The sequence below is a fragment of the Helianthus annuus genome, chromosome 8 (assembly GCF_002127325.2).
Source record: "Helianthus annuus cultivar XRQ/B chromosome 8, HanXRQr2.0-SUNRISE, whole genome shotgun sequence".
NCBI lineage: Eukaryota > Viridiplantae > Streptophyta > Magnoliopsida > Asterales > Asteraceae > Helianthus > Helianthus annuus.
In genome coordinates this window covers 57,858,110-57,874,953 of record NC_035440.2, presented here as the reverse complement: position 1 = coordinate 57,874,953, position 16,844 = coordinate 57,858,110, and the positions used below count along the sequence as shown (strand labels likewise).

At 37.4% G+C, this 16,844-nt stretch overlaps 3 protein-coding genes across 4 annotated transcripts; 1 reads left to right on the top strand and 2 right to left on the bottom strand.

Moving 5' to 3' along the window:
• Positions 1-6,536: 6,536 nt before the first annotated feature.
• LOC110870066 lies at positions 6,537-7,289 on the bottom strand. The gene has a single exon (XM_022119265.1). The coding sequence runs from the start codon at positions 7,287-7,289 to the stop codon at positions 6,537-6,539; it is 753 nt and encodes a 250-aa protein (XP_021974957.1).
• Positions 7,290-9,088: 1,799 nt separating this feature from the next.
• LOC110872939 (wall-associated receptor kinase 2) lies at positions 9,089-11,848 on the top strand. Its single transcript, XM_022121845.2, has 3 exons — positions 9,089-9,923; positions 10,015-10,182; positions 10,480-11,848. Exons 1-3 carry the CDS (start codon positions 9,089-9,091, stop codon positions 11,700-11,702), a joined length of 2,226 nt encoding a protein of 741 aa, XP_021977537.2. The 3' UTR covers positions 11,703-11,848.
• Positions 11,849-13,006: 1,158 nt separating this feature from the next.
• LOC110872938 (mediator of RNA polymerase II transcription subunit 19a) lies at positions 13,007-15,576 on the bottom strand. 2 transcript variants are annotated; one of them, XM_022121844.2, is made up of 7 exons: positions 15,426-15,576; positions 14,933-15,216; positions 14,588-14,785; positions 14,415-14,474; positions 14,248-14,306; positions 14,182-14,198; positions 13,007-13,370 (listed from the first exon to the last, which is right to left on the bottom strand). In XM_022121844.2, exons 1-5 carry the CDS (start codon positions 15,454-15,456, stop codon positions 14,256-14,258), a joined length of 624 nt encoding a protein of 207 aa, XP_021977536.1. In that variant the 5' UTR covers positions 15,457-15,576; the 3' UTR covers positions 13,007-13,370; positions 14,182-14,198; positions 14,248-14,255. The 2 variants fall into 2 exon arrangements, with proteins under 2 accessions (XP_021977536.1, XP_021977535.1); XM_022121843.2 differs by having other exon boundaries at positions 13,018-13,375.
• Between the last annotated feature and the right edge of the window lie 1,268 nt (positions 15,577-16,844).

Below are 16,844 nucleotides of genomic sequence, written 5' to 3'. Positions count from 1 at the left end.
ACAACGCATGGCGGCAGCTCGTGACCGTCAGAAAAGCTACGCTGATAAACGCAGAAAACCGCTCGAGTTCCAAGTTGGGGATCGAGTGCTACTCAAAGTCTCACCCTGGAAGGGTGTGGTTCGTTTTGGTAAACGAGGCAAGCTCAATCCGCGGTACGTTGGACCGTTCGAAATCATCGAAAGAATAGGCAAAGTGGCCTACAAACTGAACTTACCAGCAGAACTCGGTGCAGTTCATAACGTTTTCCACGTGTCGAATCTGAAGAAGTGTTTGTCAGATGAGACCCTCATAGTTCCTTTGAAGGAACTCACTATCAACTAACAGTTACATTTCGTCGAGGAACCTGTTGAAATCACGGACCGGGATGTTAAGATCCTCAAGAACACTAGAATACCTCTTGTACGAGTTCGTTGGAACTCCCGTCGTGGCCCAGAGTTCACCTGGGAACGAGAAGACCAAATGGAACTCAAATATCCCCAGTTATTTCAGAACAAAGCAACTACTACTGAGGCTGAAGCTACTACAGAATTTCGGGACGAAATTCCAAATCAACGGGGGGATGATGTGACACCCCAGGAAAAGCAGTAAACAACACAACACAACTAGCTTCCTCAGTAACCGCATGCTAAATTTCGGGACGAAATTTCTTTCAAGTTGGGGATAACGTGACAACCCACAACTTCAGGGTATTACTTTAACCTAATCATAGTTAATTTAATCATACATTCATAGCACTGCATTTAACTAGGGTTAGTTACACGAGTCTACTTGCTAACTTGTGTGTTGCATGAAAAACGCGTGAGTTATATGCTTTATTTGTAAATTACACGAGGTTATGTGCTTTGGGGGAAAATTTATTAGTTAGGGGTGTTTAGTGTTAATGATGAAAATAAAACAAAACCCCTTAACCCTAATCATTCTCACCAATTCCAATCATACGGCAGTTGCAAGTTCTCTAATCATTTAGGGTTTCACCAACCTCTAAACTCTTGATCTTTGATCTTTCAATCTTTCCAGAGCAAACCCCACGTCAAATCTAAGGTAATGTTTACATCATACGTTGTTATTCTTATTCAATTGATCTCATGCAAACCCTAGTTCTCCAAACAATGATTCTGTGATTAGTTGATCTTTTAGATTGTTTGTAAGATGATTTGTAATTGTCTGATGATTTGCCTGTGATTAGGATCAATCCACACGCTAGAATAGTTAAACTTTTGGTTGATTCGTATGGAAGAATAGGGTTTTGATCGTGCTGATTTATTGTAACTGTTGCATCAGAAACTATAATTTGGCTTTGTTGATTCGGTGTGTTGTTTGGAGTTAACAGTCCGGGCATTGTGAAGTCACAAAGTCCGATGATTGTGATTATGAGAGTCAGGGTTTTAAACATTACATGGGGTCCGAATTTTAGTTGATTTCCCTGAGTCTGAGCTTTGTATTAAACACATGGTCCGAGCTTTGTAGTGATCACATGGTCCGAGTTTTAAGAGGGGTTGTTTGGTCCGAACTTTGTTATTGATTTATGGTCCGAATTTTATAAGCAATGTGTGGTCCGAGTTTTATAAGGGGTGTTTGGTCCGAGTTTTGATTGAATGCTATATAGTCCGAGTTTTGTAAATGAAACCTGGTCCGAATTTTATAAGTAGTGCATGATCCGAGTTTTGTTAATGCTTGAAAGGTCCAAGTTTAATAATATTCAGAGCTTGAATCAGGTTAAATGTTGAATGAAAAACACTTATCCTGCCACTGTATGTTACTATGTTACTGTATGCACTGTATGTTACTGTATGAATGTGCAATCTATGTCATGTCAATCTGTAAACAATTATCACACGGAACACAGTTGTTTGGACACCAAGGAATTGTAAACCTTATTTGAACGTAAACACTTACATTGAGTTTATGTGCAATGTACCTTAGTCGTGTGTAACGGACCTAACCATTAATTAACACTAGAAGCACAGTAACAAACCGAGCAAACCAAGGTGAGTTCACACTCTTACCAAGGCATGGGATTCCCGGGGTAGGGAATGAGATTGGATGATTATCTGTACTTACGTTGTGATTGGGAATTATGAGTTACTGACCTCGGTTGGGAAAGGTCACTTATAGATACTGCTAGACTAGTGATACATGGGGAAACCCCCACTACTCTTCGCACACATGCCTGTAATGGCCGCAATACTGATACTGATCTTCGCACACATGCCTGGAATGGCCGCGATACTGATACTAAACTTCGCACACATGCCTGGAGGGCCGCGATACAAATAAAACTAGTCTACAATACATGGGAAACCCCCACTAATCTTCGCAAACATGCCTGGAGGGCCGCGATGTAATTTTAAACGATACATGGGTTACTAAACAAACAAACGTTTTACGAAATGAACACTATTACTAAACAACCCCCTGTGAACTCGCTCAACTAGTTGTTGACTCTCTGTTACATGCCTTGCAGGTCGTTAGATAGACATGGAGCTTGCACTGGGAGGCGCGGTCGTTGTGGACAAGGATCGTGAATGCTTTGATTAAACATTTTGACATTACATATTCATACTTATGTTGGGTTTATTTTTATGCTTCCGCTAAACATTGATATTGCACTTATGTTTTGAACACCTTTCATATTGGTTGGGTTGAAATACATTTACTTTTACTTATTAGTTACATGTTCAATATGATTGGTGGCTTGATCCTGGTCAGTCACGCTCCCAAGCGGTGATAAATCCGCGGGTGGATTTTGGGGTTGTGACACATAAGCCATGGAATGGAAAGAATGAAAAGAACTGGCAAGAAAGGAAATCTTGTGCGCTACATAAAAAGGAACGAATGACAACAAAATTCCTGAATCACCAAATGTTTGATATAAATGGTCATAAGTGTATGACAAAATTATTTGGATATGTAAGAATGGTACTAGCTCTGGATTCGTCAAAATCTATAGTAATTTCTCATTTTATTTGGGACTAGTCAGTCAGATCCGTAATCTGGTAAGGGTGGCAAGACCACAAATCATTAGTAGTATTATCAAATTAGAAAATGCTTTGACCAATAGGTTGATACCTGGACACAAGAAGAAGAATGTGGAAAAGAAGAGTCATATATGTTACCATTATAGAAATATGTCATATTCGTCAAGATTGTCCGAAACTGACACAGACACCTGAAAACAAGACAAAAACAACCGAAAATCCCAAGAGGAACGCGAAGGCATTGTTCTCACAACACAAGAGGCAACAATGATTTCTGAGGAGATTGTTGGTACATTTCTTGTCCATGATGTTGACACTAAAGTATTATTTAACTCTGGTGCGAACCAAAGTTTTATAAATATTAAGCTATGTCAAGCAATCAATCAAATGTAGACAAGTCTAGAACCCCTCCAATATTCGTGGAGTACTTCGGAAGAAAAGATAAAATTGTTAGAATACAAACTTAGTGCTACCCTTTACTTCATATGAACATCGTTGGACTCGAGATAGTATTTGAAAAGGAATGGTTAGCATCCAATCATGCTCAAATCTTAAGTGATCAACACCAAAACCTAACTAAAATTAAAACACAAATTAATCTACTTTCAAAACTCAAGCTATCCTAAAACAAAACGCAACACATAACTAGAAACCCCAAGTTCTAAAAGAAATGAAATTTTACAAGAGTTAAGGCAACATGAATCATAAAATCAAGAGATATAAAAAGAATAAATTTATAAAACTACATCCAAATAAGAGAGTACTCAAGATAGAGGTTGGTTCAAGTATGAGATGATGGTCCTTGCTTCCACTAGATAGTTTGAAAGAATTTTTGCTAAGTCTTCGGTGGAGACAGATGGTGATGGCTAGGATAGTAGGGTTTGAGAAGAAATGAGCTGTGATTTAAAATGACAAGTAAATGGGGTGGAGTTGATTTTTAAATAAATCTTTAATTGTGTTGATTGGAAAAATAATATGGTATGATTGGTGATAGTAAAAAAGAAGATCACAAATTGATTCCTAGTCATAATTCTAATAAATATTAAAATTCTCAAAAAAGTTATTCATGTTTTGATTTATTTTAAAGGGTTTTTTTACATATTTCTCCCTTCTAAAAGGGCTTATTACATATTTTCTCAAACAAAAAATCAATTACATATTTTCTTTTCCTAACTCATATGAATTACATATTTCCCCTTTTCATTAAAATTACTCTTGTTAATTTCTCGTTTTTGTTAATTACATATTTCCATAATTCTTCTATATTCTCAATTCCTCTAATATTTCACTTATTATTTATTGCTAATATTTCATCGATTTGGTTTTCGAGTTTGTCGAAATTCTTTTGGTCAAAAATGAATTAAATTCAACGTGGTTTTCAGGGCGAAAATGAGACATTTTGGTTAATGTCATAGCGGGTTCGAGTCAAAACGGGTTTTAATTCAAATTGATATGGTTCAAAACGTACTTTAACTATAGTATTTCGCCCATTTTTTATATGCATGTATAAATCATATTCTAAATTTCTAATGGTCTTTAACTTCGGCCTTGAATTGAATATATGCACGTATTAAATGGTCTTTGTAAATTTGGAAATATTGTGCAAGTAGTAAAGCTTATGGAAGTTATGACATTTAGGCTGGACGGTATGGTACCGTCGTAGCTCCGTCCTCACTCGGCGACGGCCGGCAAACCACGCCGCCCCCACCCCGTCGAGCTCCGTCCCCGTCCTCTTCGTCGGGGTCTTGACGTTGGAGACGTCCTCCAATGATGGGCCCCCCTTCGATTGTTACCAGTAAATAAAAAAAAATTAATTTACCAAATTTATTTCTACCATCTATTTCTTTAGATCTGCACATACACAAATTCATCATCATAAAAGTAGCAACCTGATTGAAGAACTGATTGAAGGAATCTGAGTTTTGAGAGAAATTACCTGATTGAAGATCTGCTAGATACACAATGGAAGAAGAAGAAGATGTATAGAACTTACAGTGATGGAAGATAGAAGCAAGAACAAGAACAAGAAGTAGAAGAGGTTAATTTTGACTGTTTTGTCCATCTTGATTTGTCTCTGTGTGTAGAATGTGAGTGTTTGGTTTGGTTGTTGTATGGTGATGGTGAGATTTAGACTATCCACTATGGTGACCAAACTCTCCAAACGGTTGCCAGGTGGATAATAAGACAAAAAAAACAAGCATTTGTTTAATTTAATAATTAATTATTTCTCACAACCAGGTTGTGTACACAACCCAAGGTTGCAACCACTTATATTAATATTTAATTGTTTTTTTTGTCTTTTTCTTTGTAAACAATAACTATAAATCATTTTTATTTAATAAAATATTAGTTTAGGTTGGGTTGTGATTGTGGGTGAAAAATTGAATTGGGTTGGGTTGTATAGGTGGAAGAGAGAGAAATTAGTATTTTAAGAGCATACGTAGTGGGGCGGTATGCAGCCCCATAGCGCCGTATGGCGTCGCTGCACACCGCCACGAAGGGCGCCATGTCCAAAATTTTTTCAAAGGCGCGATAATAATCACGGCGGTATGGGGATGGTTTACAAACCTTTGACCAATCAGAAACAAGCAAGCTTTTTTATATTAATTAATAAAATTGAAAATGATTAAATAGGTAATGATGGGTAGGGGCTTTATGACTACGAGCTCTAGTGATATAACGCCCCATAAAGCCCCACGTGTGACGTGGCACGACATGTGTCGCATAACGCCCCACAAGGGGCTTTATGACTACGGATGGCCTAATGAAAGATTGGGTTAGTGATATAACGCCCCATAAAGCCCCCCGTGTGACGTGGCACGACACGTGTCGCATAACGCCCCACAAGGGGCTTTATGACTACGGATGACCTAATGAAAGATTGGGTTGGGTTATGTTGTGATAGTGGATAGTCTTATGGAGGAGAGTGCCAGAGTGGGAATCCTATAAATTAATATGTTTTTTTTCAATTTTTCAATATATATTAAATAATGTATTAGTAACTCACTAACTCTTTGTTTTTTTTAAATAAAATAAAGCATGAGAAATATAGTGTCAGTAGAACAAGCAAGGATATCACTCATTTTTTCAAATACTTAGTTAAATCTTGTAATCATTTTTTACTATGTTTTTTTTAAGTTTATGTAATATTTTTTAATATTAATGAAAAAATTGTGTTAGTTTATTTGTTAAATGTTAAAAAAAAAGTAGAAGATTAAAAAAAAACATAAAAGTGGTGGGGAGGGCTATGACTAGGACCATCCTCTATACCCTCTAGTTTTGGGGGATGGAGCATCCTTGGGAGGACTATGACGTGGCGCCTACGTGGCGGATCATCCTCACTTGAAGGACCATCACCATACCCTCTAGCCTTACATACACAACTCTGGATGCATATTGTAAGGCAGGAAACATTTTGTTTTTTTGTTTTTTTGAAAAGTGAACTTCATTAAACCAACGCCAAACCTCAAAACAAGGCGGCAACAAAAAACCCAACTACAAAGTCATTACAAAAATAAAAATTTACACTACTCTTCCCAACTCATATCTACATTCTTCTATCTACTATTAAACCACAAAAATCCGACCGTTTTAATCTCCCGAATAATCCCCTCCAATTTTATAATCTTGTTGTTGAACCTAGCTTCGTTCCTTGCTTTCCAAATGCTCCAACAGCCGATTCTGATAATACCTTGAACCACCTCTTTTTTGATCCCTTTTAACCCAATGTGCTCATGCGTATCGAGCAAATCATTAACCGAAAACGCAAAAATGTTAAGGATTTTGCACCACAAACTTATAATAGGGCATAACATCGCCGCGAAACAACAGGAAGTAAACAAATGTTCCATAGATTCTTCCCCTTCACCACACAACACACAATTAGAATCGCCCCTGTCTATGTTCCTTCTTTTTAACGCATCCATAGTCGCCAACTTATCCAACCCAGCTCTCCAAATAAAGACATTGCACTTGCTAGGGAGCCACTTGCACCAACCCGGATGATTACCCTCATTGTACCCAATATTCTTGTTCAGAAGCCATTTAACCGCGCCCACGTTGAACTGCTTATCCGAAGATCCGGTCCAAGCCCATCTATCTTTCTCTTTCTTTAACTCTACACTGTGAAGCAAACTGCATAAGCCGATCATCTCGATTGTCTCCTGTCCCTCCCCCAACGGCCTCCTCCACTGCCAAACATACCTGGATCCCCCTCCATTTATCGATAACCTGTCGCTAATCTTGCAGTCCTTGTTCGCATCTAACTCGAATAAGGCCGGGAACTGATTCATTAAAGGATCATTCCCCATCCAAGAATCCCTCCAAAACAGCAAAGCCTCCCCGTTTCCCACCTCGCCTTTGAAAAAACTCCTTAAAGGCGAATTGTCAATCGAGGTGTTAACTATCGTGTTAACAATATTACACCAGACCCCCCCCCCCCCCCATAGATTATCTGACCGGAAACATGTCCCATCTAGATCTCGTTTTATGAACCGCTTCTATAACTTTAACCCACAGTTTACTTTTATCCTCCTTGAACCGCCATCCCCATTTAGCCAACAAAGAAATATTGATTTTCTTAAGTTTACTTAATCACAAGCCACCTTTCTCCAAGGGAACAGCCACCCGATCCCATGCAACCCAATGGACTTTGTTAACCGAATTACTACCTCCCCACAAAAAATTCCTCATTTTAGCTTCAAGGTCCTTAATAACTTGGACAGGAGCTTTATAGAGCGAGAAATAATAGTTCGGTAAACTCTCCAGCACAGACTTAATTAACGTAATCCTCCCGCCAATTGAGAGTAAAGCCGCATTCCATTTAGCAAGTCTAGCATCTACTATGTCGTACACCGGCTTCCAATTAGATATCCTATTCATGTTAGCTCCCACAGTCAAGCCGAGATACTGAACGGGAACTCATCCGCTTGACACCCAATAATCTCCGCCATATTTTTTAACTCCCCGTTACTAACACCAATCCCAAATAAATTAGACTTAGCAATATTGATCTTTAATCCGGATCACATATGAAACACACGAAGGATTCGAACCACACTAGAGATATCCTAACATGGTTAAGGCTCATGAGCTTCTTCCTCGGCTCACAGTTGTCACATTTAATGTTTTAATAAATGGATTTTTTATGTTATAAACTTATAATGCTCTCATCAAGGATTTTATTAAGAAGAAAAAACATTTGGAGGTCAAAAATATGTTTTGAGGAAAAAAGGTTTTGTTGCATGGTGAACTATTAACATGTTCGATCCGACAAACCCGAAAACCGAATTGATGAAATATTAACAATAAACAATTGTTGAAATATTAGAGGAATTAAGAAAATAGAAGAATTAAGGTAATATGTATTAATGGTAGAAATGAGAAATATATAATTAGTCATTTAATAAGTTCATTAAGGATAAAATAGTAATTAATAAAAGTATTTTAATGAAAAGGGGGGATATGTAATTTATATGGGTTAGAAAGGGGAAATATGTAATTGAATTTTTTGTTTAGAGAAATATGTAATAAGTCCTCTTAGGAGGGAGAATTATGTAAAAAAACTCAATAATATATTGTTTTTGACTTTATAAAGATTAAAGACACATGTTATCTTCACAATATTTCTCACACTTCTTACACTTTGTGCCATTTGTACAGGATCTTTAGTCAAACTCAAGTTTTTTACTCAGAATAACCTCTTTTAACTATTCATATGCCAACTCAAAATGAACTTGTGCACATAAGTTATAAACTAGTATTAAACAAATTGGAAGAAGTCAAAAAAATGTAAAAGACGTATTGTTAATTAATTTAAATTTCTGATTCACACGTTATTTCAAAGACGATTTCACGTCAACATTTTAGCCCTGTACCTGTACCTGCTTTTCTTTCTTAAATATAACTTCTAGACTTTCTAATTATGAAATGTTCAAAGTGGGTAAATTGCAATTTATGAACCGGCTTCCTAATAGCGTTCTTAGAATGACAAAGTCTTCATGGCAAGTTCATATGTATATATTATATATACATGCACATATATATGTAAGTATGTATAAGATCTCTAATTCACAAAGTTAAACACAAACACAAAGAAATAAAAACAACTATGCATTTGAAAATACTACTAGCTATTGTAGCTTTGGGGGTAGCAAGTGCTCAAGATTGTGAAAGTTCATGTGGCAACGTGAATATAACTTTCCCATTTGGTACAGGTGAGGGATGCTACTACAGTTCCGATTTTCTTGTAACATGTGACCGATCATCTGGGGAACCCATGCCATACTTTGGAAAAAACACAACCGATATTGTTATTTCAAATATGTCGGCAAGCAAGAGTGAGGTGGAGATTATGATGTTTGTAGGCCGTGATTGTTACAGTAGTAGTTCTGTCCGCCCAAACAGAAGAAACGGACCATCTTTGCGGTTAAGGGATGTTAGGATCTCCGCCAAGAATAAATTTGTAGCCATCGGGTGTGACACGAATGCATATTTCCAAGGAATAAGAGGGAGTGAGTTAGATGGTACGGGGTGCAGTTCTACTTGTGGTAGAAACAGCCTTCTTACAAACGGATCTTGCTCCGGAGTTGGATGCTGCGAAGTAGCAGTGCCAGAAGGACTAAGAAGTTTTAACATGACTCTTCGTAGCTTTAACAACCATTCGAATATATTGGATTTCAACCCTTGCAGCTATGCCTTTTTTGTTGAACAAGGGAAGTTCAACTTTTCTACAACTAACCTGGTTGATTTTCGAAGTGTAAGGAGGATGCCGATGTTACTTGATTGGGCAATTGGAGACTTGACTTGTGACGCAGCAGAGGGCACAGACAGTTTCTTATGCAAGGGAAACAGCGAATGCGATCAAGATTATGGAGGTCCCGGATATCGTTGTCGTTGTCTTGAAGGTTATGAAGGCAACCCATATGTTGCAGAGGGGTGCAAGAGTAAGTTTTTATATCATGTTTGGATCGACGCTTTTTTTCCTAATTCACTTTCGCCCCAATGAAATGATTGACCACTTTTTTTATTATACAGATATCAATGAGTGTGAACGAGGAATTCATGATTGCGATCACGATGCTCAATGTGATGATACAGATGGAAGTTATGAGTGTACTTGTCGAAAAGGTTACTCTGGAGATGGTAGGAAAGATGGAACAGGTTGCACGCCAGATCAATCCACCATTATAAAGATAGTTGTAGGTAAGTAATCGTGGAATAACTTTTTGGTTTGTATTTTAAACTACAGTTAGCAGTGGCGAAGCTTGAGATTTCCAATCGGAGGGTCGAAAACTTATATACAAAAAATTTATATAAAATCGAGGGGTCAAAAACGTATATGCCCAAAAATTTCTATACGAAAACTATATACTCTCCACTACTGAGCGAAAAGTTCGGGGGGTTGGCCGCCCCCCTCCAGCCCCCACAAAGCTACGCCCTTGACTGTTAGATATCAAATAAGCATGCATGTGTGCTATAAGTTAGTTCTTGTTGTTGCAGGCACATCAGCTTCTGCTATATTTCTACTTATAACTGTCACCTGGTTGTACTTGGTGCTCAAAAGGCGAAAGCTCGTGATGCTGAGAGAAAAATTCTTTAAACAAAATGGTGGAATAATGTTGCAGCAACGAATTTCTGGAAATGGGGGTTCTCGTGATCAAGCAAGAGTCTTCACGATAGAGGAGCTAAAGAGGGCAACCAATAACTACGATGAGAGCAGGATTATCGGCAAGGGTGGCTATGGCACTGTTTACAAAGGAGTTCTTTCTGATAACAGAATAGTTGCCATAAAGAAGTCAAAACTAGTAGATCAAACACAAGCTCAGATAGAGCAATTTATAAATGAAGTGGTCATCCTGTCCCAAATAAATCATAGGAATGTGGTGAAGCTGATTGGGTGTTGCCTTGAAACAGAAATCCCGTTATTGGTTTATGAGTTCATTCCAAATGGCACACTCTCTGATCACATCCACAACAAAGGGAAGTCGTTGACTATGACATGGGACATCCGACTAAGAATAGCAACGGAGACAGCTGAAGCACTTTCATACTTACATTCTGCAGCATCTGTTCCGATCATCCATCGAGATGTCAAGCCAATGAATATACTTTTGGATGATAACTATGTAGCAAAAGTGGCTGATTTTGGAGCATCTAGGCTAATTCCTATTGATCAAATTGAGTTGGCTACTATAGTGCAAGGAACACTAGGCTACTTAGATCCAGAGTATTTACAGACAAATCAACTCACAGATAAGAGTGATGTTTATAGTTTTGGAGTAGTACTAGTGGAACTTTTAACCGGAAAAAAGGCTCTTAGCTTTGATAGGCCAGAGGCAGAGAGGAACCTAGCTGTGTATTTTCTATATTCTTTAAAAGAGGGGAGGCTCTTCCAAGTTCTGGATGAACGCTTGCAGCTAAATGATGTTCCTAGTGAAATCGACCAAGTATCAAGACTGGCACAAAGATGCTTACGTGTTAATGGCGACGAAAGGCCTACCATGAAGGAAGTTGCAATCGAGCTCCAAGGAATATTGGCTTCAATGATTCAAAAACATCCATGGGTGGAAGGTAGTCCAAACGAAGATGAAGGTGAGTATTTACTCAAAGAATTAACCAATGACCATGAAGGTACAAATGGCGGCAGTGTAAGCAATGTAAGCACTAGCACCTTCGATAGCATGAACAAGCATACTATGCTGCCCATTTCTAGTGGCAGGTGAAGGTAGAGATTTGTATCTACCAATTTGGAACAAACTCGATCTTGTATGGTGAGAAATGTAGCCCATTTGGGTGAGGTTTGTTACAGATAAGTTTAATAGTTGTCTTCTGCTGTTACAGTTTGTTAGGAAGTCATATAGTTTGTATATATTGAGCCTATTATTTCATATTTTAGTATTCACTTATGAATTTTCTAACACAACATCTTCTTATCAGTTCTTATAATCTCGATCTCGCAACAGAGTTGAGATCCAGCTTGATAGAATCTGGCGGTAGGTTTCCGACTTCTGACATTCCATCTATCTATTAATATATGATATTGAATGTCGTTATGACATAAGTACTCCGCACATGAGGGCACACGCCTGACTTGATGCTAAAAAGGATGGGAGTTAGTGTAAAGGAGCAGATGTGCAAGCAAAATATTCAGATAAAAGACAATTATTGAAATTAAAGGACACAACATATGATATTATATTTTAATAAATGGTCATAATCTGTAATTTACTTTAAAATTAACAAATAAATAGCTAACACAAGTTAGTGGAAAGGAAGAAAAGAGCTACAGCCCAACAACTTTAGGGACAGCATTGTATTTATTAAAGTTAAAGAACAGACGTACATAAGAGGTAAACAAACAACCACTGAGTCTGTGAATGGGACAGTGAGAAGCTTTCTATTGACATGATAATAAATGCTATTCACAGCACATGTTTGAGTAAAGAAGGCAGCTCCCATCAACCTGAATCTTTTCGCGACATCAAGGGCCCATGGCAAAAAAAAAACGGTCATAAATAATGACATTGGGACGATCTAGTTGTAGAACAAGGTCAGATAATGAGTTTGGTCCCACTTCCCGAAGCTTTGGAAAGAAAACTTCTGGCGCCACGATTTCATCCGAGCCATTGTCGTCAAACCCATCAGAAAATGTTTCCAAGTTGATAAGATGGTTGTTTTTGTCAAAAGTGACACTTTTGGAGAAGGACAAGGTTGTTGCAAATGTCGTTTTAATTCCTTTTGCGACCAAGCGTTTGCAGAATTGGAGCATCGGGTTAACATGGCCTTGAGCCGGGTATGAGACGACGAGAACGTGAGGCTGTTTATGGGATGAACTCATCTTGTTAACATTTGATCTAAAATAATTGGGTTTGTAGACTTGTAAGATATGAATAGACGAATAGTAAATTCCGCCGTTGAATTTTCTATGTTTGTAGTTTTCGTTTGCACTATAATTTTGTTTTACGTTAACATTGTTCCCATTGAAGTGTCTAATTAAGTAATGTGAAATAAATAGTACCCGAACGAATATAGCAAGTATTAGATACAATCTTTTTTAGGTTAACATGAATCGTAAATACAAAAGACAAATGACAAAACAACCCGGACTAAATTGACCTTCTTATCTGATCACCAGTTGTATGTACAAAATTGTAAAACTACATATTCAAAGACCCTTTCATAATGCATACAAAATTGATGATTAGGATAACAAATGCATATATCCCATGTGTAGCTAAACCAAAAAATTCGGTAGGTTTCAAACACCTGGGAATGCATGAAAGACGCAAAGCAAATCTATGATACGGAGAACTTGTTTTCTTTAATCAATTTGTACCTTGAACAAACAGGTGGGTTCACCTTCTAGATAATCCACGGTTGCTGGCTCTCACCTTCTCTGCACAACACCAAATGACATGTTTCTTAGATGAACATATATATGCACATGGATCTTAAGAATGGATCATGTTAAGTTGTGTTTCAGCTTCAATTGGATAAGATTAAAGTTTAGCTACAAGCAGAATGAATTGAATATAGCCCAGACTATCTTGGGAGCATAAAACCTATACATAAAATTATTCAAATATTTACATTATGTACTTACAACTAAAAGCTTAATTATTTATAAAATATGGATAAAAAGTGTTTGAACATAAACCAGCCTGGACACCTAAATAACAAGTTAGTTGTTTGTTATATCTTTTAACATTGAACCAAGGGCTAATACCAAGAAATACTGAATTTAGGTAGTAGACTTTGTGAAACTAAGTGGAAGTCCAACCGACTGATGTTGAAGAATCAACAGATGAGTTATGGTTAGGGGTGAAATGCCACTCGAACCCAGAGCTAGCTGGTTTTCCCCGAAAGGCGTTGAGGCCTAGCAGTTTACTGGACATCTAGGGGTAAAGCACTATCTTGTAATTCAGATTCGATTGGTAGTGGACGGACCACAACATGCTTTTTCATTCCTCAACCCAATTTTGGCGTATTAAAATCCTTTGACTTGTTTAACATGCATGTATTCGTGATCAACGATTAAGATAGGCTACTAGCATTCATTTAATATGTGGAGGTTATGTAGATTGATTTTTTGTTGGCATGGATATCATGTAGACTGTCATGATCCTATCTTTTCAGTATGCATGTAGAAACTAAAAAGCATAACAAAAAAAATTCAAATGGAATAAAAAATACTGCAAGTACCTCAATAATAGATAAGGCCGGACCTTGTTAAATTCCCAATTGCAACATTTGAGGACAAACAATAGTATACACTTTCAAGCTGCTATCCTTATCACACCAAATTCATCCATCTTTGATCTCTTATACTACAAAATTATAAGTCAAAAGGGCAACTAAATAGCTAACGATAATCACAAATAGGTAACTAAAAGAATACAGCACTTTGAATTGAAAAAAAAGTTGATCGAGTTTACCTTAGTATTCTGGTGCCTGTGAATGCCACTGAGGTCCTCATCTCCATCAACCTTCCTTTTCTGAGACCATTGAAAATAATAACAATAATAAGATTTATAGTGTGGGTGACTTAAACAAATTTTTGTAATATTTCTCAAAATAAAAGCAGCAAAATATGACAGAAGAATCTAACCTTCTCATGGGGTTTCTTCAAATGCTCAGCACCAGAGTCACGAGGATTTATTTTATCATTCTCGTTTTTCTTATCCTTATGATGATGATGATGTTTGTGTTTTTTATGTTCTTTGTCTTTGTGCTTTTTATGCTTCTTTTCCTTGCCGTTTAATTCGCTTTTTGATCTTCCAGCTTGTGTAGGAACTCCCTTCTGTGACTACGAAACAGCACAAGAAAATAACACCTCTTATTAGTTACATATTTCAGTACTTTACATGATATGTAATATAGGTAAAACAGAGCAATGTAACATGGACTTCATTGGTAAAATTGAGCGTTGAAATAAAATAGTCAACTTTCTTACGTCTGGAAGCTCAATGGGAGCTGTTTCCCTCAAGTGAAAGGCGTCCCCGAGAGCATTAAGATCAAACGGATGTATTGCCTCTTGTGAAATGGACTTATTATCATTAATGAGCTGATTTAACTGCATCCCTTCGCCTTTACGAATTTCTTTGTCTCCGACAACATTATGAAGGTAATGTGCATCTAAAACTGATAAAGAAGTTGACTTCTTGCAAAAGAACTCATAGTGAGGAAACAATTTGTAGTATTGTACAAGATTGACGGCTCCCGTAAGTTCCTTTGGACCTGATGGCAAATGGCACAAATTACTCGTGAAACCACTGAAGAACAGATGAAATATAAGATGAAGAAAAAAAATATTAGTAATAAACCATCTTTTTTATGTATAATTGGGATTTAAGTCATTCAACAGCTCATATAAGATGAATCCCTGAAAGTATTACTTGAACAACAACAAAAGCTTTATCAAACAAACGCCGTAAAAAGCGACTTACCTTTTCCAAACTTCTTGCTCTCAAGATCCATCGTCAATGTCTCACGCAACGATATAACCCTGAGATTTTACAAAATTATTTGCAGAGCGGAGATTCTACCACCTTCTGTGCCTTCCCTTAGAGATGCACATAATCAATTATTAAAAAAATATATAGGAATCACATGAATGGAAAACTGAAGTGGGGACTTGGGTTTGGAACTTGAAAAAAATATGCCAATTTGAATGTATGTTTCCAATTTTAAGTAAAGAACTAGGCTATGTAATCAAAGGCGCCCAGCACAGGTAAACCATCAAGGCACTCCTGCAAGCTACTGGCCAGAATCTGTAGAAATTCCAACCAGACCTGAAACATCGGTAAATGGCCTAGAACTAGCCCTAAACCACCACAAAGCAATGGTCAACAAGCAACGTTCGAATTTTGAAAACTTTAACGCGTGACAAAATCAACGCGTTGTGAAGTTAACCCGTGGTACAAGTGAGTGGCGGCGGTGTTTGGTTAAACATCACGCGTGATGGTGGTGGTATAACGGACCACCCCGGGTCCCCTAAAACCCTTAAAAATGGTTTGTTTATCCCAAGGCTCGCCCCTTGAGCGTTGAGTGCACCTTCGACTACCTAGGAACGGCATAAAAACATGTATCTTTTGCGTAAGTGTGATACACAAGGCAGTTACGTAACCCTTACACAACTCTCATACATGTACAATTGCATTATGTGATTCAAATTGATCGTGTTTAATTTTGATGAACTTGAAAGAGCATAACAAAACTTAAACATCCAAAATCATTCCAAGATAATGCATTGCATCATAGTATTAATACAACATTGATTCCTTTCAACTCAACATAAACAAACCATTAGCCACATCCTCCATTCATTTTCTACCCTAAATTCACAATCAAGACCACAACAGTTGCTAATTATTTCCCTAGATTATCATAAGGTTCATTGCCAACACATTATATAACCAAATACATGAAAACAATCGAAACATAGGGCCTAGAACTGCACCGGTCTTACTTTCTTTGCAATGCCAACGGTTTCCGGCTAAATTCGGACTCAATTAAGCAACGCTAATTGCTCAAATCCAATGGTTTTTTTTTCCGTCGTTTTTACCCTAACAGAAATAAACCCTAATAATGCCGATAATAATGAGTTTAAAAATATTCGGATGGGTTCATTAAATAGGCATCTGGGTTGGGAAACACTAATGTGGTTTGACATAATTGCCCTCGGCACATGACTCGCACAAGGAATCCTAAGGGTTTATTATGTCTTTTTTTTTGAGTTAGTTACAGTTTTAGTCCCTATGGTTTGTCAAAAATCACTATTTCAGTCCATTAGTTTAAAAATTGCGATTTCAGTCCCTGTGATTTCACTTTCGTAACAATTTCAGTCCACCTTGTAACCATTTCAG